We start from the raw sequence: 21,294 nt of genomic DNA on the forward strand, positions 1-21,294 counted from the left end.
ATAAGATGTGATCCATGATCTAGAGTGATCTAGTCCAATAGTCAGGGCTTGTCAAATACTTCAACTTTCTCGTCTATTTCTAAATGCAATAGGACCAATTGATGACTAAGTCCCTATTCGCAACTTTTTTAGCTCTACGTCTATCTGCTTGGGTGTGCCTAATAAAATTCTGCCTTCATCTATCTATTTATTTCTGTGGCTAACTTTCAGTTATACAAATACCTATATTTTCCACTTATTATAATCTCTATAAAACAAGTGGCCTCATATATACATATGTATTAGTGTCCTTTTCGATTTGATTGGTAAACATTTGAATATCTTTTTGTCTTCTTGGTGAGAGTAAATCATTCTCCTCAAATCCGGATCCGAATATATTATCTGCAGTCAGATACTGTTCGTAAACTAATTTTTTTTTTTTTGTCGAGTATGTATGTATGTATGTACATATGTATATATGAGGCTGACCAATGGATCTAACAATCGCTGTGTAACCACTTTTGTTTGTCATAAATATGCCATTCTGATTGTTGTTGTTTAAATGTTTAAATCAGCCCATTGAGGAGCCAAAGCCAGCTGAGGAATTGCCGAAACTAAGAAAGACTTCGATTGCTCAACCCAAAGAGGAACCGAAAGCCGAGGTGGCGAAACCTAAGGCCAAGGCCAAGGCAAAGGCAAAGGCCAAGTATGAAGAGTTACCGGAAATTCCAGACTATGAACGCCCAGTTCTAGAAAAGTACGAGAAATCGGAATTCACACCAACTGACTTTGGTCGTGAACTTGATATCCCCAATAAGATGGAGAAGCCATTAATTGAATCTGATAAAAATGAACCACAGCAGGCAGTCCAGAAAAATGGCTTGCCAAAGGTAAGAGTCTTTTTTAACCCTGAATTCGTTAATGACCTCCATCGCAATCAAGTCACTCCATAGAAATTTGTGTGTATGGCAGAATTTGCCACCAGTTCCATAACCACATCTTTATTCCTATCTAGACGAAAAGTGTCCGTTAATATTTACATGTATTTGTTCTTCCCATTTGTAATCATCCCATTGTCTGTGTAAACAGAAATCTGAAATTGTTGAAAAGCCTGCCGAACAGCCGAAAGGTCTCAAGATTGGTAAGGGAAAGCTACCGGATGACGAGGACACTCGTGACGGTGCCACTCTTAAGCCTGTCATTGTCGAACCAGAGGTAAGTCCACCATTCCCCGCGATTTGTGTTGTGCTGCTCGGACTTTGTAACTGCTTCCATTGATTTGTTATTTGTAAACCAAAGGCTAAGAATTTATTGAATCTGCTATCGGTTGATTTCATAGCCTTCGGTTTCAAGCTATCTACCTTAGTTCCAATACACTTACACTTCACTACCCAACACATTTCAGAAGGAGAAACCAAAGAATGGGGCTGCCGGAAAGACTGAGGTAAGTGAGCGACAAGGCGCAATGCGCTTTCGGTCATAAATATTTGAGTATGTACGAGAACGCCTGATCACGACCAGGGAATGCAACCGATCTTATAATACTGGAATTATACCAGAAGATGAAGCTATGTGACATTTGCGCGTTGCATTCCCTGATTATTCACAGACATTTCTAAACTTTGACGCATGATAGATTAGCTTTCTAATTGTAAGGACAACTCAAATGATACGCTTCTCAATCGCATAAAAATCCCCTACCAGACCCTAGACGAACCCGATAAGCCATCCCTGATGGATATTATCAAACAGCGACGTCGCTCTTCTGTAAGAAACTTGATGACCAAGGAACCCATTCAAAACGAGTCCTTCCTTGGCATAGTTTTAAAACCTGTCGTTAAGGATGCTAAAGAGCAGGCTGTACCACAGCAGGCAAAGCAATTGCTAAAGGTAAAGCAGGCTTATCCGATTTCTCCATTTCCTGCGGGCAGCCTATATATAAATCTTCTGTCCTTCTTCTACCTTTATGCTTGGTGTCGCTCTTTTCTCTTACAGTCTCTCAATTTTCCGGCTCTCTCTCTCTATGTCTCTCTCTCTCTCTTTGTCTATGACTTTATATCTTTTATTCTATACCTATATTTCTTTCTCCTGCTTTCTTTGTTACCCTTTATCTACGGTCTTTTTCTCTTTCTCTATTACTCTTACTCCATCTCTTTTTTCACTTTTCAATGGTATTGCCGAATTGAAACAAAATTTATAATGGGAGAGTGAGAACAACATAACAAGTTCGATCTTCTAGACCCAAATCATTAGAAACCAATTCTACGTTAGGCTTACCAATTGCCAATTGCCGCTTGCGCTATCTCTTTTCTAAGTGGCCTTGCGGCTTCACATGTGCTCCACTTGCGCTTGCCTCTGCGCACCTGCTAATCCTGATTCTGACCTCTTTTTCCGTGTATGTATTGGTAAAGGCAAACGCTATGGAGCAGTTTAGTCCCACTAATGCAATGAAGGCGAAGGTATCCGAGTTGAAAAAGCCAGAGGCTCTGGCACCCATTGTGGACAATTACGAGCGTCCTGTTCTAGAAAAGTACGAGCCCACTGACCTTGAGAAAAAGAAACCAGAGAAATCGGTACCCGCACCAGTTATAAACGCTCCGGAAATACAGGCCCCTGAAGAACAGAAGCCAAAGGTAAGCAATATGTTTTACCCAAATGGGAGCAAAGGTTGCTTCAGTTACTTCAAGCTATCTTAACGGATGATTTTTTCAATCGCTGCCCTAAAAATTTATAGATCCTCATTTGAAGTAGATTTTGCAAGGATTATACATATTTCTATGAAAAATAATAAGAAATTTCGAATTTTCCATTCCATTGGTTCACCCATATATAATCGGTGTTTTAGGAGTTGTTTAAAAGTTCAAAATTTGTTGGACGAATTCAATAAACATTAAAACATATCGAGGTACAAGTATCATATCTTTTGGCGTCCCCACCTACACATATAAAAATGTAAATGTACATATATGTATATAAGAGATTATTTGTATGTACATATATATATATTTTTTAATTTTCTAGACTTTTCTTTGATATTCAAAATGTTTTCCAACTTTTCTATATAAATATACATACACATGCAAATAAAATATGTCGGTATATTTTTATGATTTATTATAATAAGTAAAAAGACTGACAAGTTATTTTTTAATTGATCAAAAGTGTTCAAACTCATATTGTCGATCTAAAGCAATAATTCGACGTTTGAATCCCGTACCATTAAAACTCCATGATTTATGTTGATACAGGCACAATGTTTCATTCATATGAAATAACTACCGTTATTACAATAGTTAGTGATAAACTGCTTATCATATTTCAGGCAAAAAACTTTAGTTGGCTAAATAAAAAGTGCACATGGCGCTGGATTTCCGCGACTATTTGGCATGGAACCAGCCTTACATTAATTTTCGAGGTGGCGCAGTGATCTGCGATATTTCTTTCGTAATGCATTTGCAATGTCCAACGTTCAATCCGAGTCTCATATGTTGGCAAATATCGGTGCGAACGTGTTGTTTATGCAAGACTTCTTTCGCAAGGTAGCCTGTATGTATGTATAGATATGAATACAAATATGTGAATATGTAAAAATATAAATATATGCATATATTTGTAGCTTATATTATATATATGCATGTATAAAAAATTATATTTTTATTTTAATGTGTTGAAAATCTTTTGTCAAAAATATGTTTATATGTACATACATATACCTATTCCAACTATTTGATGTCTGTCTCCTCTTGTCGCTCACGCCAAACGGTTCAAATTCAAATTCTACCACATTGTTGTGCGTTTCAAAATGCCACCCGGCTATTCAGATTGTAACTGAAAGCTGACTAACCGAAAATCCACCGAATCAGTGCGAAAACGAAAAATAACTATCAGTTAGCTAACTGAGTTATCAATGCGATTACAAACATCATAAATATACGCACATACCTACATACATACATACATGCATATATACATATAGGGAATAGAAATCTGTGATACATAAGATCAAAATGGCGACTACTATCAAAGTGACAGTGTCTTCGGTACGTAATTCAGTTAACTCATTCCGCAATCAAGAACACCCACCTTTCCCCTCCAACAAATTTTCCGTGCAGATGAAATTGCCGCCGGACCCGTCGATAAGCTATGATGAAGCTGCACAAAAATATTAAGACTTAATGGAGAAATATATTAAATCTATAACTTTTATTACTCCATTCTGCAATTAGGACGAGAAACCAAAGGTGCCCAAAATGCAGCCACCAGCACCTGGCGAGGCACCAAAGATCGAGGTAATACGAGAGAAACGCCCCTCATTGGCCCCAGAGCCACCAAGCCGTCGTGGCTCGCTGATTCCGCCAGCCGATATGGGCCGCCGACCATCATTGATCATCAACGATGAGGTAAGTCTTTGGAGTCCCAAACCCTTCAATCTACATCCTGGTCGAAACCCCAAAATCGGGTCATCGAGAGAAAGAAATCTATGGGTTTCAGAGTTATCAGTATTTGCCCTTGTTCCTCAGATTGCAATCGCTTTTGAAATCTAAAAAAAAAATCAGAATTCACAATACCCGCCCGGCACTATCATCCCTATGTACCTTACATACACAATTGATTTGATTTAGCTTCTTAATATCCGCTTGGGCTTCTATTCTATTTGCAACCTAGCCAAGATTAAGTAGACATGTGCTTTTCGATAAACTGTTTTTTAAATGGAAATCATCTGCACATTTCATCGTGTCGTCTCGAGAACACGCAAGAACACCTGCCCGCAGGTCCCGAGGCGGAATTAACAATGGGGAAACGAATAGAAATAGGACCCGAGTCGATATATAGATATACACAAAAGACAGTATTATTGATTAACCTGTTTATATGTATACGTGTTATATGTAACGGCTTGGGATTATTACTATTATTATTATTATTATTGTCTGTCTGCATTGGGAATGTTTAGCAGAGTTACGAAATATTCGTATATACCTTTGTGTACCTAATTTATTGCCTTGGTACCGTATGTCATATAGTGCTAACTTTGGTTTAATGTATACAATATGTGGATGATGTAGTGCGAACGTAGCTAATTCTATATGTACTTCCCTTCTATGTACCACACACAAACTAAACAACAACCAATCAACCATTCAATAACATATCCGAACACTGTGCCCGATCAACCAACCAACCAATCAACCAACAACAACAACAACAAAATTTCTCCAACTCCACCGCATACCCTTGCCATGAACCAACCACTTGGCATATTTACACACCTGCACACCCGCACACACATTGTGTGTAAACATGCCCACATTTCGATATCGAAATCCAACACACAATACCGCCAAATCCATCATGAACAATTCCAAAACAATAGAAGAAACTACGCCCCGGTGAAGTCATGGATACACGGGTAAGACCTTAGCATTATTATCCCAGCTTTAAAACGCAGAGCGCACCTCTTCCAGCTTAACAGAAATAATATTATGAATATCCCGTAGCCAATTTGGGGGTGGTTGTGGGAGTGGGGGATATCTATTGAAGGTCAAATCATAGGAAATATGAGATATGAGATATATAGATACTCGCATAATGTCACAAAACATTTAATAATTTGGTTCAGTTTCAAAACGATGATGTGTTGGCCTTCCAATCGGTGTGGCATACCAATGACGCGTCTAAATTTAGACTCACCACTCAAAACAGAAAAAGAAATACTCATGCTCGTGCATTGGATAAATATAACAACTGTCCCTAGATATAGCAAACATATATATGTACGTATATATAATATGGGGTTTTGTTTTTGTTTTTCTTCTTTTTGTTTTTTGTTGCTACAGTGGGAGATCGATAGTCAAGAGAGAGAGTCTAATTGAGTATACACCTGTGCAGCCAACATGTGTCCACTGTATGTGCTCCGAGTATCTCGGCCTTTGCAATTAGGTTTGCCATATACTCGTAGTCGGATTAATTCAATATGCAAGGGCTTGGCAATTATCTGCCTGTATTTTACGGATGAGCAAAGTGCATATGTATATACATATCTATTTATCTCATTCCATTCAACAAACCGACCTCGAAGGTACTGCTCTAGATATAAATCTTTCGCGGCTGCCCCTAATTAGTGTGCTTTCGAATTGCTAGAAATATTATTGAATTATTCAGTGGTCGAGTGTCTGTGTCGCTACGGATATACGGAGCGGACTACGGCAACACGGAATAACAGATAGATACGTATAAAAATCAGATCTAGATAGGATCCCATCCGATATGCGTTCATAAGTATTTAAGGTGACTTTCCATCGCTGGGCAATCCTTGCAGTGCAAAGCGTGTTTTAGTGGGCGGTAGTGGGAGTGGTAGGGGGAATACGTATATGATGTTTATTAGTATAGGTAGTCATGTTAAAAACTTTCCCACATCATAAACTCATCTAAACACTCCGCTAGACCCGATGAATTGCAATCAAGAAATTATATCATTTGTTCTCGAATGTGTGTTCTTCAGTAATTTAATGCAATTTAAACAAAATATTACAGTTATTGAGGCCAGGCGAGGTCGGTGAAGGACAGGTGAGAGAGCTGGTGGCGCTTTGTTTTGCATTCTGTAGTGTTTGGACGCATTCGCATTGTTTGGTCGCATTAGCATTCCTCAATTGCTCGATATAAACTTCATCAAAAACAAAAAACTCAACCCCACTTCATGTATGTATGTCTGTAAGTGGGTGGTTAGTAACACCTGCATACACACATACTCTCTTTTTAAAACACACACACTCACACACTCATATCTTGTGTTCTGACACACTAGATGGGAAAGGGAGGAGTGTCCAACAGAGAAACTCATAGAAATATACTTCAAATCCATAATGTTGCACTCACAAAAATATTGTATGTTAAAATATAATCCAGTTATGGAAAGGTCAATAATTTAGAATATGATTTGAATCACTAACTCACATCCTTCGAATTAACCGTAGAGTTGAACAATTTAATCTAATCCATCAGTAGTTTTCTCCTGGGCGGAATGTGTACACATCGCTGAATAAATATCGAATCATATCGGTACAGCTCTTCAACACACTTGGGGCTACACATGAATCACAAGGATCAGGAGCAGAAGCATAGGTCAACGCACTGGGAATCCGAGCTGCCAATTTTGTTGTGACTTGTATTGATGTATTCCTTCCCTTATTTTTATGTTTCTTTATTTGTGGTAGCAAAAGCAACAGCGACCCGGCGAAATGGGGGACACGAAACAGGTCTTTATTGGTGATCGAGTGATCACATTTTACTTTCTTATTGTGTGTTCGTTTGTTTTCCCGTTGGTCAATGACATGACATGATATAATATGATAAAATGTTATCATTGTGCAGAATATTAAACGCAAAAGTCCTCCTCTTGTATATACTTGGCGTTAGATTCCGCGCGACACATGACAAACTTCGAGGGTGAATTGTGTACGGAGATTTGGATACAAAAGTTCACCTTTGCAAGTTATTTTGTGTGGCGCAACTGCAGTTGTAACTAGCAAATTCACTTACATATGTATGTTATATTTCCGTCAAATCATAATTGTAAATAGAAGATTTTCACAATTAAATACCCTGAATCACCATAGAATCGTGAAAAGCCTCTACAATCGATTGATCCGAAGGTCCGTCTGTCCAGTAGCAGGCTCCAATTTTGGTAGCAGGCAGCTAAAAAATGATCCTAACCTAAAGAGGAATAAATGCAGAAATTAAAACGGAGACATGAGGCTTTTCAAATTGAGTCTTGGATGCCATGTTTGGCGTACAGGGTATCGCAGGTCGGCGGTCCGACTTGAACGAGAGATTGTTTTTCAGATTGTATATAACCATCGAGTTAATAATTTGACACCTGTCACTCCTTTCGCACACGGAACTTAAACTGAGGCTGTACTGTGGGAGGAAGCATCAAGGGCATATTCAAATACACTCAAAGGGGTCGTTTGTGAAACATTCTCATTTAAAACTGAACATCCGATTCCCCCACCAAACATGTGTGAATACGTGTTGCGCAAATATGTACAAATAATCTATGCAACACCTGTTCTATGCATCCTACAATTAGTTAGTAATTATTATATAGCACACACAGCCGCACACACTCCGTTGTATGTATGTAACAACACAACAACAGCCACATTCATTGGTATTGACTAAGTAGTTATGTAATTAAGTAGAAGTAGTAATATTAGTAGTATGTATTTGGTACTGTTTTGTTAGTAGTTTACTCCTGCTATATTACCTTTACACTTCCGCAGTATGCATTTTAGTTTTGCGTTTGTATGTAATCCGTAATTTTAGACAAACAAATTCTATTCATAATCTGAAGATATGGAAGTTCATATTTTCAGTAAGAAAACCTACAGCACAGTTTAAGAATATGTGACTAATCGATTTCTCTTTACCTATGTGAAATTTGTATCTGTACCCGTTGTCTCCGTCCTGCACGTGATCCTGATCTGTAATTTATGTTGGCAATAAAGCGGAGACGACCCTCAATCGATGTACGCCGTCCCAGCGTTCAAGATCTGGAGGATCTTATTAACAAACCTTCCACTCCGCTACGAGATATCGGCGATGGCGGACCACCAAATATTGTTGATGTCCAAGAGTCCTACTCTGCTGTTGAAGGTATGTATAAGGCTAATGATTATCGAGTAAATAGTACTGGCATCCAAATATACGGACTACTACTTTATTTGCCGTAAGTTGTCGTGTGTGTTTAATGTTTTGACTAACCCGTCGAATTGTTCTACACACATCTATTTATAGACTCGACTGCCTACCTCACGGTTGGCATCGAAGGTAGTCCAGCACCCACATTCAAATTCTACAAAGGAGTTACTGAAATTATCGAAGGCGGTCGGTACAAATTCCTTACCGATGGTCAAACCAATACAATCACACTGTGCATGCGTAAGTGCAAGCCCAACGATGAGGGCAAATACAAGGTCGTTGTGTCCAATATACACGGCGAGGATTCGGCCGAGATGCAACTATATGTGTCCGATTCAAGTGGCATGGATTTCCGTGCCATGCTCAAAAAACGTCGTTATCAAAAATGGGCCAAAGAAGAAGAGGACCCCAATTGGGGTGACTTAAAAGAAACCGAAAAACCACTGCCGGCCCTTAAAAAAGTTGAAAGGGTAAGGAAGCAGATTGCCCAGGCTTTGACAATTGCAAGAAAATATTCATAATAATAGCGTGATAGGTCCTAGTTGGGATAGCGCACAGGTTCGTTTTGATTAAAATCGCTTGAAATCAAATTGGAGTAGAAACATTTGCCAATTCAAAAGTATTATGCAGAATTGAAAATTTGAAAGGGAACGAACCTCTGTGCCAGCCCCATTGTGCCATTAGCTCAAGGATCTTTCTCTCTCTCGAGAAGAGAAAAAGAAGCATTAACTCGCGTTTTATTTACTAAAACCTTCTTCGACCTTACACAATACCCAACTTTGGTAAATAAATTTAGTCAGTTGGTCTTCAGAAGACTAATCAGCTCGACTACCTTATATACATAGTTAGTAACTATGTATACGCGTTGTGGTATGTGAAATATAAGAATGATTACAACTATGCTCTGATCTGATACGATTGATTACAATATAATACAGGGGCCAGGATCACGTAGACCTTCGCTGGCTGAGCTAATCCCCGATTGGCCGACGTTGCATCCATTTCGCCGTGAAGAGGTGCGCCCTATCGATTTCTGTCCTACTACCACTTTCTTTTTCTTAATACTTGTAACCATAAAGAACATGTTTTCAAAAGTTATAAATTGTATGATGGCCTTTTCAGAGACGACCACTAATCAAATTGTTTTTTGGGCATTTTGGAGCGTAATCCGCTCTCCTACACACATGTACATATAATGTATGAAATATGTGTGTATATCCTGTTATATCTACAATTGCCAAGTTTTCTGAGAGAACCAGAACCGTCCAGAACCGAAAATGGAACTTCATATTTAAAAGCGCATATAAGTAACTAAGTTATTGTTTTAAGTGGCGCAAGTACCATATGCTCTGGATTTTATTTCTCCCGATTTTCCGCTATAACACGTACTCGACGGGCATTATTTGTATTTTGTTCTTGATGTTCCTACATATGTGTGTATATGTACTATATGTATGAACATTATTCCATCCACTTCATACCTACTTACACATCCGTACACTAAGTGTTGATTTTTGAAAACGGGCCCGCCATGCAAACGCAATGATATACATAAATACATAGGCCCGACTCCTAAGAATTTTGATGTATATTTGTTTTGTGATCGCCGCGAATGAAAATCAGATATACGATATGTTTATCATCAACAAATTAATCACCAAAAATTATTGTACTAAGCTAATGCGGTCCCTAGCACTACATAGACATGGTTCAAACGGCGGCTCCATTTCAGTTATATTTGTTTTTGATATTGATTTTTTTAATCTCAAACCTTAACCTGAACTGCTATGCCAAACGTCGAGACCGTTCTATGACGTGTAAATTAATGTTCGTTCGGATACCTTTGAACAAACTTTTGGTCACAAAGTACTTTTTGTGTGACTAAGAGTTTATCGCATTTACAATGACCGTGACGGATCAATAGTTGTTGGGGATCATCCAATGGCATAGTTTTTTTACACAGAAAAGCTATGCGATTTAATGACCTAACCCGCCCCACCTATTGACCAAAAGCATGTCCTCTGGACATAGACTTTGGTTTTTGAATTCACTTTGATTTTGATATTAAAATCTCACATATGGACTGAGACAAATGTTTGGCTCATTGTCATTCACCTATGTAGGAGTAGGACCGATGAAGTCGACATTTGAGATTCCAATGTGATGACATTATTTCACTAATCGTAATCGCCTTTATGAATTTAAAAATCAAAGAGCGCCTAGTAATCGTATATCCATTTTCAAAACTTTACCCATTTTTGACAACGCAAAATCTCGCGATATATGAGCACAGAAGGTTGAGTCATTCCTTAGTCCATTGATCGACCAGTTCGCCAAGGAAGGAAAGGATAAGAAGGTGGTGTTTGAGGCCCGATTCAGCAAGCCCAATTGCAAGCCCAAGTGGTTACTCCGCAAAGATGTAAGTACGAAACCAGATTAGAAACTGTGACTATCAAAATGTTTTGGAATCCATTAAATTTTTGCTTAATCGGTGGAATATTGACAAAATACTTATACGATAACTGGGTTCCGTCCACATATGTAGGAGGTGTTTACAGGCAGCAAATACAAATTCAAGCAGGAAAATGACACATACCAGTTGATCATAATGACACCCAAGGTGGAAGACTCTGGAAAGTATACCATCGAAATCGGTGGCGTATCGAGTACTGCTTTCCTGAATGTCGAGGAGCCCGATCCGTCATATACATTCACGAAGCCATTGAAGAAGAAGCTAGAGGGCTTTACCAGACACGAGACTACACTGGAGTGCTCTGTTAGCAGCAGCATGGCCAATGTCCATTGGTTCAAGGACAACACGAAGCTCGAGTCCGATGATCCTCGCTACCTCATCTCTAAAGACATTAATGGCAATTTGAAGTTGATCATTAAAGAGTCCGTGTTAGAGGATACAGGCCAATACAGGTGCCAATTGGACAAACAACCAGACAAAACCGAGTGTGCCCTGAAGGTGGTCGAGTATCCGTACAAGTTTGTGAAGGTCCTGAAATCTCAGCAATGCATTGAGAAGGACACGGTAACCCTAGCTTGTGAGATCGATGATGCTCAGGGCGATGTCCAGTGGTTCCGTAATGACGAAGAGATCAAGCCCGATAAGCGCATTCAGGTCATCAAAGACGGTCGCAAACGAAAGCTGGTCATCAAGGATTGCAAAGTCACTGATGCTGGTCAGTTCAAGTGTACGACCAATGCGGACAAGACTGAGGCAGAGATAATCATAAATTGTAAGCCCATGTTGTTATCTAAATGACATACAATAATTTCGGGAGTTCCCCAATATTTTCAGATCAAAATAGATTCAACAAGAAGCTCAAAGATACAGATGCCGTGGAACGAGAAAAACTAGTTTTTGATATTGAGTTGCAGGATCAAACGGCCCCATGCGATTGGAAGTTCAATGGTGAACCCATTGTGCCAAATGAACGAATCGAGATCAAGAATTTGGGCGGTGGAAAACACCAGCTAGTGTTTAATAATCTCTCAATGGCCGATGAGGGCGAAATCACTTGTGAGTCGGGCCAATTGTCTTCCACGTGCAAGCTTTCCATACGAAAGGGAGAGAGCAGACCCAACATTGATTGTCCCGATGAGTTTGCTGGCCCAATTAGTGCACCTGTTATAATAGAAGTGCCATACAAAGGTAAGTATTGGACTGTTATTGTACTTCTAACTGCTCCAAAAGGCTTCAAATGACAATGATAATCAAAATACGGTTCTACCCATCTAGTAAGCGGTACCAAACAGTCGCCAGTTGAGGCTAAGTTAATTAAGGACGGCAAACCCCTACCGGTGAAAGATGTGGAAGTTGCTGTCACTGACGATAAGGTCACATTTAAAATAAAGAAACCCTCTAGGGATGCTTCAGGACCGTACCAGATTAAGATTTCAAACGGACAAGGAGAGGACACTAAAGATGTCAATATTACCTGCCAGGATGTTCCACAACCACCACAGGACGTGGATGTCACTGATGTATATCAAACATCATGTGTGGTGAACTTCAAACCGCCAGCTGACGACGGCGGCACTCCTATTACTAAATACGTAATCGAACGGCAAGACTTAAGCAAGAAGTCTGGCTGGGAACCAGTCGCTGAGGTTCTACCAAGCGAACCATCTCAAAAGAAGATTGACGATTTGGTGCCAAAGAAACAGTACAGATTCCGCATTCGTGCAGTGAACAAAATCGGCCCATCTGACCCAGCCACTTTCAAGAACTCCATACTCGCTAAAGATCCGTGGGATGAGCCGGGCAAGCCCAAGGCTGTGGATCTCACTGATTGGGACAAGGATCATGCGGACCTTAAATGGGAAGCACCTGATAGCGATGGCGGTGATCCAATCACATCCTATGTTATTGAGTATAAGGAGAAGTTCTCAAACGACTGGGTGCCGGGCAAAGAAGTGCCTGGAGATGCTCGGGCCGGCACAGTAGATGGCCTTAAAGAGGGTCAACAGTACGAATTTCGAGTCCGTGCTGTTAATCGGGCAGGTCCTGGCGAACCTAGCGACAAAACTAAAGCCATTATTGCTAAGTGCCGTTTCGTCAAACCGTTCCTGGTTGGAGACGGCCTAAAGAATATCACTGTCAAGAAGGGCCAGACTGTACGGTATGATATTAAGTACGACGGTGAACCCGAACCAACTGCAACTTGGGTTAAGAACTCTGAAAACCTCAAGTTCGATAATCAGCGCATATGCCTTGAACAATTGGAACGCAACTCATCCATAACGATTAAGAAAGCCGTCCGCAAGGACACTGGCAAATACAAGCTGGTGCTTACAAACAGCTCGGGTACAATTGAGTCTGAAGCTCAAGTTGTGGTCCTGGATCGCCCGTTAGCTCCTGGAGGGCCATTCGAGCCGGATGAAGTGCGTGCTCACCACATCAAAATGAAGTGGAAGCGTCCCGAAGATGACGGTGGTTGTGAAATTACTGGCTATGCGCTTGAGCGTATGGACGAAGAAACTGGTCGATGGATACCTGCTGGCGAAGTGGGTCCCGAAGAGACATCTTTCGACTTTAAGGGCCTGACTCCCAACAAGAAGTACAAGTTCCGCGTTAAGGCCATTAACAAGGAGGGCGAGTCTGAGCCACTGGAGACAACAGATGCCATTGTGGCAAAGAATCCATACGACCCACCAAGCCCTCCAGCCCAGCCAGTTATCGACGACTACGATAACAAGAGTGTCCTGCTTAAGTGGAAGAGACCACCTTCTGATGGTGGCCGACCCATTACCCACTACGTTGTCGAAATTAAGGACAAATTCTCGCCAACATGGAGTGAGGTTGCAAAGACAGAGGACCCTACACCCGAGTGCAAGGTGGAGGGACTGAAGGAAAATATGGTTTATCAGTTTCGCGTTCGCGCAGTCAACAAAGCTGGACCCTCAGAGCCATCTCAGCCAACTGACAATCATTTGTGCAAGCACAGAAACCGTGAGTATATCTACCGGAATTTTTCACTTCTTCATATATAGCACCATTAAATAAAATTGCTTTTGGCTTTGGCTTAACATGCATTCTAAATAGGGGCTAACGCAAACATATTGCTTTCAGAATAATCGAATTGCTACTTATCAACAGCGAAAGGATTCATCCATGAAATCAAAGAATTAATATTTCATTGCCCATGGTGTCCCGTCCCAATCTATTTAAAAGTTGTTCGTAATCGGGAAATTCATGTTTCTGTAATATCGGATTACAGATGTCCCATCGCCTTGACGTGTTTCACAAACAATTCTCATGTCCTCCATTCACATTTTTATATTTTAATGGAAAGTAACCAAGACCGACCTGGTGGAACCAAATTTATCAATAGTCTAATTAGATTTTTCTATTATCGTTTTTAAAATCTTGACGCCTTCAGCTCGCACTGGCATAAGTCTTTCTTAATTCATTTCACAGCAAATTGTATTAGCTTCAATGCTCACCCATATTGCTAATTGCGTACGTAGATATGGCTTTAACCCCGCTAACAATGTTAACATGGAACAAAACTAAGACCTTTCAGCCTTTCTGGCTGTGGATGTATTTTTGTCATTGCACTTGTAGTGAAGCCTCAAATTGATAGATCTACATTCAAACGGGTCACCATTAAGACTGGTCGTACCCACAAGTGGTCGGTGGATGTTATTGGAGAACCTGTTCCCGAATTGCACTGGAGCTGGCGAGATGATGTTCCATTGACTACTGGAGACCGCATTAAGATAGAGAATATCGACTATCACACTGACTTTGTCATCAGCAATGCGGTGCGCAAGGACAGTGGGTTCTACAAGCTAAAGGCTGAGAACCGTAACGGCGTTGATCAAGAAACCGTGGAACTGGTGGTGCTCGGAAAGCCTAGCTCTCCAAAGGGACCCCTTGCAGTAAGCGATGTGACTGCCACTGGTTGCAAACTGCAATGGAAGAAGCCAGAAGACGACGGTGGAGTTCCGATTAAGGAATACGTTGTCGAAAAAATGGACACTGCCACAGGCAAGTGGATCCGTGTTGGACGATCTCCGGGTGAAAAGGAGCCACCGAGCTTCGACGTCACAGGTTTGAACCCAGGTTCTGAATACATGTTCCGGGTGTCAGCAGTTAACGAGGAGGGCGAATCAGAGCCACTGACCACATTGGTTGGTGTCGTCGCCAAAGATCCGTTCGACGAGCCTAATAAGCCAGGCACTCCTGAAGTCACTGATTACGATAATCAGAGCGTAAGCCTAAAATGGACGGCACCCAAGAATGATGGTGGTGCACCCATTCAGAAATACATTATTGAAAAGAAGGACAAAAACAAGCCGGACTGGGAAAAAGCTCTGGAGATACCCGGAGACCAACTGGAGGCTACCGTGGCTGGGTTACAGGAATATGGGGAATACCAGTTCCGTGTGATTGCTGTTAACAAGGCCGGCCCATCGCCTCCATCGGACGCAAGCGTCCCACAGATTGTTAAATACAAGAAATGTGAGTTATCGAATGAAAGCAACAGCAAACTTTTTAGATTGTACTGGATAAAATTATAAAAATAATTGATTATTTTTTTCAGTGAAACCACGCATCGATAGAACCAATTTGAAACCTCTTCTAATCCGAGCTGGCAAACCTATCAAATACGATGTAAATGTTCGCGGTGAACCACCACCAACCATTACCTGGTATCAAAACGATACGGAGCTTAAGCCAGAGGACTTGCCTAGCAGCAGTGAAATTAAAAATGTGCCATACAATACAAAAATTTCAATTATTGACACTGTCCGTAAAAATACTGGAATCTATAAAATCCGTGCGGTAAACGAGCATGGAGAGGATGAAGCAACCGTCGAGGTTAATGTATTGGCCCCACCGGGCAAACCAAAGGGTCCTTTGACTGTGAAAGATGTCACCAAGGATAGCTGCAAACTGAAATGGCAGAAGCCTGAAGATGACGGGGGCAAGCCAATTACCGCCTACCAAGTCGAGAAGTTCGACAAGAAACAAGGTAGATGGGTACCTGTCGGTCGAACTGCTGGCAATGATACCGAATTTGATGTCAAGGGCCTTCAGGAAGGCCATGAATATCAGTTTCGGGTCAAGGCCATCAATGAAGAGGGTGAATCGGAACCTCTCGAGACCGATGGCAGCATAATCGCGAAGAATCCATATGATGCTGCCACTAAGCCAGGCACACCCAATATTGAGGATTATAATGAGCACATGGTTAAGTTGAAGTGGGAGCCACCCAAAGATAATGGCGGCGCTCCAATTACTGGCTATATCATCGAGAAGAAGGATAAGTTCTCTCCCATTTGGGATGAGGTTCTTACCACAGATGTAAGAAAATGTTTTCTATGTATCAGAGCATTAATGAAACTTGAGTACTCTCTCCCTACAGACACCTGCTCCAGAGGCAACCGTCGAAGGCCTTACCGAGGGCAATGTGTACCAATTCCGTGTAAGGGCGATCAATAAGGCTGGCCCCAGTGATCCTAGCGATGCAACTGAACCCCACTTAGCGAAGCCCAGAAACCGTAAGATCATGTGTTTTATTTACAAAAAGTTTGGAAGCCAACATTGCAATTATAATTTAACGCCATTATTTGTTAATATATATTTCTTATTTTGATTATAATTATATTTTTTTCACAATTGCCTCGTATGTCAAGTTAAAGCCAAAGCTACATACCCTATGCTATTTATGGGTGCTCGTAAAAGCAATTTTTCCATTATCATGAATAATAACTGGAATCTGTCATCATTGTAGTTAAGCCATCTATTAACCGAGAGAAAATGAAGCCTATCAAGGTACGGGCTGGTCAAACGGTCAAGTTTGATGTTGACGTCAAGGGCGAGCCTGCACCCACACTGACCTGGTTCTTCAAGGAGAAGGAGGTAACTCCCACAGGCCAAGCACGATTGGACAACGAAGATTACAACACAAAGCTTACCCTACTGGACACAACTCGTAGAGAAAACGGTGTTTACAAGCTACGCGCTGAGAATATCAACGGAGTGGACGAGGCAGAGGTTGAGGTTACCATTTTGGACAAGCCATCGAAGCCCGAAGGCCCGTTGGAAGTCTCTGATGTACACAAGGAAGGCTGCAAACTAAAGTGGAAGAAGCCCAAGGACGATGGTGGTGTACCTATTACAGGATATGTGGTTGAAAAGATGGACACAGCAACCGGAAAATGGGTGCCAGCTGGATCAGTGGATCCTGAGAAAACCGAAATTGATGTTAAGGGCTTGGATCCAAACCATCGCTACCAGTTTAGAGTAAAGGCCGTAAATGAGGAGGGCGAATCAGAACCTTTGGAAACCGACTCCGCAATTACTGCGAAGAATCCATTTGATGTATCTGCCCCACCTGGCTTGCCAGAGCTCGAAGATTGGGATGAGCATCATGTGAAATTGAAGTGGGAACCCCCGATTCGCGATGGTGGTTCTCCCATTACCAACTATATTATTGAAGTTATGGACAAAGACTCAGGCGAGTTTGTCAAGGCTGCCGAGACTGACGGTCCCATTTGCAAGGGTGTCGTCAAGAAGCTGGAAGAAGGTCAGCAATACAAGTTCCGTGTTCGGGCAGTCAACAAGGCAGGACCCTCAGATCCATCCGAACAAACGAATTGGCACACGGCCAAACCCCGTTTCCGTAAGTTTTTGAAAAATGCTTTTACTATCCCATAGCCCAGTTCTTACGCTTGATACACATTATTTTTTTTTACAGTGAAGCCACATATTGATCGCACCAACCTCAAGCCGGTTATTGTAAAGGCGGGGCTATCCGTCAGTCTAGACATCAACATTAAAGGCGAACCAGCACCAAAAGTGGAATGGCTCTTTAATGGTTCTCCTTTGGTTAGCGACGAGGAAGGCATTAAGATTGATAATGTTGACTACAACACCAAATTCTTTGTTATGCGAGCCAAGCGGCCACAAAGTGGCAAATACACAATCAAGGCCACCAACGAAGTTGGTGAAGATGAAGCAGAACTGGAAGTTACTGTTTTGGGCAAGCCTGGAAAGCCAAAGGGTCCCTTGCAGGTGAACGATATCACTAAGCACAGCTGCAAGCTAAAGTGGGAAAAGCCAGAAGATGATGGCGGTGCTCCAATTGACTACTACGAGATCGAAAAGCTCGATCCGCACACTGGCCAATGGCTACCTTGTGGAAAGAGCTCTGAGCCTGAGGCTAAGGTCATCGGGCTCCATGAAGGTAAGCCCTACAAGTTCCGTGTTAGGGCCGTGAATAAGGAGGGCGAGTCTGAAGATTTGGAAACAGACAAGCCAATTATCGCTAAGAATCCATTCGATGAGCCGGACAAGCCTGGACGCCCAGAGCCCACAAATTGGGACAAAGACTTTGTCGATCTGGCTTGGGATCCACCCAAAAATGATGGTGGCGCTCCAATCCAAAAATACATCATTCAAATGCGCGACAAGTCAGGACGTGCTTGGGTTGATGCCGCAACTGTTCCTGGTGATAAGACCAAGGGAACCGTGACTGGCGTGGAAGAAGGCCATGAATACGAGTTCCGTGTTGTGGCCGTTAACAAGGCTGGTCCTAGTGAGCCAAGTGATGTTTCAAAGTCGGTGGTTGCTAAGCCGCGTTTCCTCAAGCCGCACATTGACCGAAAGAACCTACAGAAGAAAATCATGCGCAGTGGACAAATGCTGCATATGGATGCTGCTGTAAAGGCCGAGCCGCCAGCCAAAATCACCTGGACTTATAATGGAGCGGAGATTAAGTCCTCCGATAAAATCAAAATCGAAAACGAGGACTATAAGACAACATTCATAATGCCAAAGGTAAAGCGAGCCGATCGCGGAACCTATATTGTTACTGCCAAGAATGACTCAGGAACAGATACCGTCGAGGTAGAGTTGGAGGTGCTTTGCAAGCCAAGCAAACCCAAGGGTCCTTTGGCTGTCTCTAACGTTACCGCTGAGGGAGTTCACCTCAAATGGGAGAAACCCGATGATGATGGCGGCGAGCCAATTGAACACTACGTTGTGGAGCGTATGGACACAGAGACTGGACGATGGGTTCCAGTTCTTACAACCAAGGATCCAGAAGCTGATGTTACCGGTCTAACCGAAGGCAAAGAGTACCTGTTCCGTGTTAAGGCTGTAAACAGCGAGGGTGAGTCTGAACCTTTGGTAACCGACACCCCTACCACAGCCAAAAATCCTTACGATGCCGCCGATACTCCCGGCAAGCCGCAAATCACGGATTGGTCAGCAAACCATGCTGATCTTAAATGGCGTGCACCAGAAGACGATGGCGGTGCACCAATTACTGGCTATATTGTTGAAAAGAAAGATAACAATACTGGCAAATGGCAAAAGGTGTTGGAAACGAACACACCAGATACAAAGGCTCGTGTTAACGATCTAATCGAAGGTACGAAATATCAGTTCCGTGTCAAGGCCGTCAACAAGGCAGGTCAGAGTAAGCCGTCAGAGCCTTCAGATCAGATGACAGCTAAGGATCGATTTGCCCCACCCAAAATCGATAGAACCAACATCAAAGATATTACAATCAAGGCTGGCCAGCACATTCGCTATGACATTAAGGTCTCTGGCGAGCCCCCAGCAACCAAGACTTGGTTCCACAACAAGGCTCGTCTTGAGGGAGATGACAGTGACTACAATATCGACCTGGAGTCCTATCGAACGAAATTGGCTGTACCATTTGCCAAGCGCTTGCATACCGGCAAGTACACACTCAAAGCCGAAAATGAGTCGGGACATGATGAGGCCTCATTTGAAGTTACTGTGCTTGACAAGCCAGGAGCACCCGAAGGACCCTTGCGTGTTACGGATGTTCACAAGGAGGGCTGCAAGCTAAAGTGGAATGCCCCTCTGGACGATGGCGGTTTGCCTATCGAACATTATATTGTGGAGAAAATGGATGTCGAGACTGGCCGTTGGTTACCTTCTGGTCGCTTTAAGGAACCGTTTGCGGAACTTAATAATTTGGAACCCGGACATGAATATAAATTCCGTGTTCTGGCTGTCAACACAGAAGGAGAGTCGGAACCACTGAACGGCGAGCAGTCGATAGTGGCTAAGAATCCGTTCGATGAGCCCGGAAAGCCTGGAACCCCCGAGGCTGTGGATTGGGACAAGGATCGTGTTGATTTGGTATGGCGTCCACCATTGAACGATGGCGGTTCTCCTATTACCGGATATGTGGTAGAAAAACGTGAGAAAGGCACTGACAAATGGATTAAGGGTGCCGAAGTACCCGTTCCAGCACTTGGCGAAGAATGCAAAGCCACAGTTCCCAATCTCAACGAAAATTGCGAGTATGAGTTCAGGGTGAAAGCCATTAATGCGGCTGGTCCAGGAGAACCATCTGATGCTAGCAAATCTGTCATCACTAAGCCAAGAAAGCGTATGTATTGAGCATCTTTGATTTAAAAAGGATCGAAATAATTTGATTACTTTTTTGTTATATCCTATCTGACAGTGGCTCCGAAAATCGATCGCAGGAACATTCGAACATACAATGTCAAGGCTGGCGAACCGTTGTTCCTGGACATCAATGTGACAGGAGAACCAGCTCCAGAAGTTACATGGACCCAAAATGGCAAATCTCTGCAATCCGCTACACGCGTTGAAAACGTTCCTTACAACACCAAATACGTCAATAATAATCCCGAGCGAAAGGATACTGGTCTCTATAAAATTGTTGCTCATAATTTGTATGGTCAGGATCAAGTGGAGTTCCAGATTAATATAATAAGTGGGTACTTTCAGCTAGACGTTTGCGACAGGCTGTTACATTTATTTAAATTTCAGCTAAGCCCGGCAAACCAGAAGGCCCATTGGAAGTGTCTGACATTCACAAGGACGGGTGCAAACTTAAGTGGAAAAAACCCAAGGATGATGGTGGTGAACCCATCGAGAGTTATCTGGTGGAGAAGTTTGATCCTGATACCGGAATTTGGTTGCCTGTTGGCAAGAGCGATGTTCCAGAATTTACAGTTGACGGGCTTGTGCCCGGACACGAATACAAGTTCCGCGTGAAGGCAGTGAATAAAGAAGGCGAATCTGAACCATTGGAGACGTTGGGTACAATTGTTGCCAAAGATCCATTCAGTAAGTGTAAGGTGACT

General features: G+C 42.2%; 1 protein-coding gene across 3 annotated transcripts in view; it reads left to right on the plus strand.

The window, feature by feature from the left end:
- Positions 1 to 21,294, plus strand: part of LOC6651497 (twitchin) — a 47,906-nt gene that overhangs the window by 11,907 nt on the left and 14,705 nt on the right. The window contains exons 17-37 of one of the 3 annotated variants that reach the window (XM_023180089.1): positions 555 to 869; positions 1,069 to 1,194; positions 1,385 to 1,423; positions 1,684 to 1,869; positions 2,391 to 2,612; positions 4,206 to 4,379; positions 5,354 to 5,389; positions 6,514 to 6,546; positions 8,487 to 8,634; positions 8,776 to 9,149; positions 10,973 to 11,098; positions 11,225 to 11,924; positions 11,987 to 12,340; positions 12,428 to 14,140; positions 14,756 to 15,655; positions 15,738 to 16,501; positions 16,563 to 16,698; positions 16,932 to 17,822; positions 17,898 to 20,570; positions 20,646 to 20,921; positions 20,978 to 21,277. In XM_023180089.1, the coding sequence (XP_023035857.1) occupies positions 555 to 869; positions 1,069 to 1,194; positions 1,385 to 1,423; positions 1,684 to 1,869; positions 2,391 to 2,612; positions 4,206 to 4,379; positions 5,354 to 5,389; positions 6,514 to 6,546; positions 8,487 to 8,634; positions 8,776 to 9,149; positions 10,973 to 11,098; positions 11,225 to 11,924; positions 11,987 to 12,340; positions 12,428 to 14,140; positions 14,756 to 15,655; positions 15,738 to 16,501; positions 16,563 to 16,698; positions 16,932 to 17,822; positions 17,898 to 20,570; positions 20,646 to 20,921; positions 20,978 to 21,277 (10,486 nt within the window). Of the gene's footprint in view, positions 1 to 554; positions 870 to 1,068; positions 1,195 to 1,384; positions 1,424 to 1,683; positions 1,870 to 2,390; positions 2,613 to 3,986; positions 4,020 to 4,205; positions 4,380 to 5,353; positions 5,390 to 6,513; positions 6,547 to 8,486; positions 8,635 to 8,775; positions 9,150 to 10,972; positions 11,099 to 11,224; positions 11,925 to 11,986; positions 12,341 to 12,427; positions 14,141 to 14,755; positions 15,656 to 15,737; positions 16,502 to 16,562; positions 16,699 to 16,931; positions 17,823 to 17,897; positions 20,571 to 20,645; positions 20,922 to 20,977; positions 21,278 to 21,294 lie in introns of those variants that run through there. The other 2 variants (XM_023180091.1, XM_047013688.1) reach the window with 2 other exon arrangements.

Source organism: Drosophila willistoni, chromosome 3R (genome assembly GCF_018902025.1).
Source record: "Drosophila willistoni isolate 14030-0811.24 chromosome 3R, UCI_dwil_1.1, whole genome shotgun sequence".
Lineage (NCBI taxonomy): Eukaryota > Metazoa > Arthropoda > Insecta > Diptera > Drosophilidae > Drosophila > Drosophila willistoni.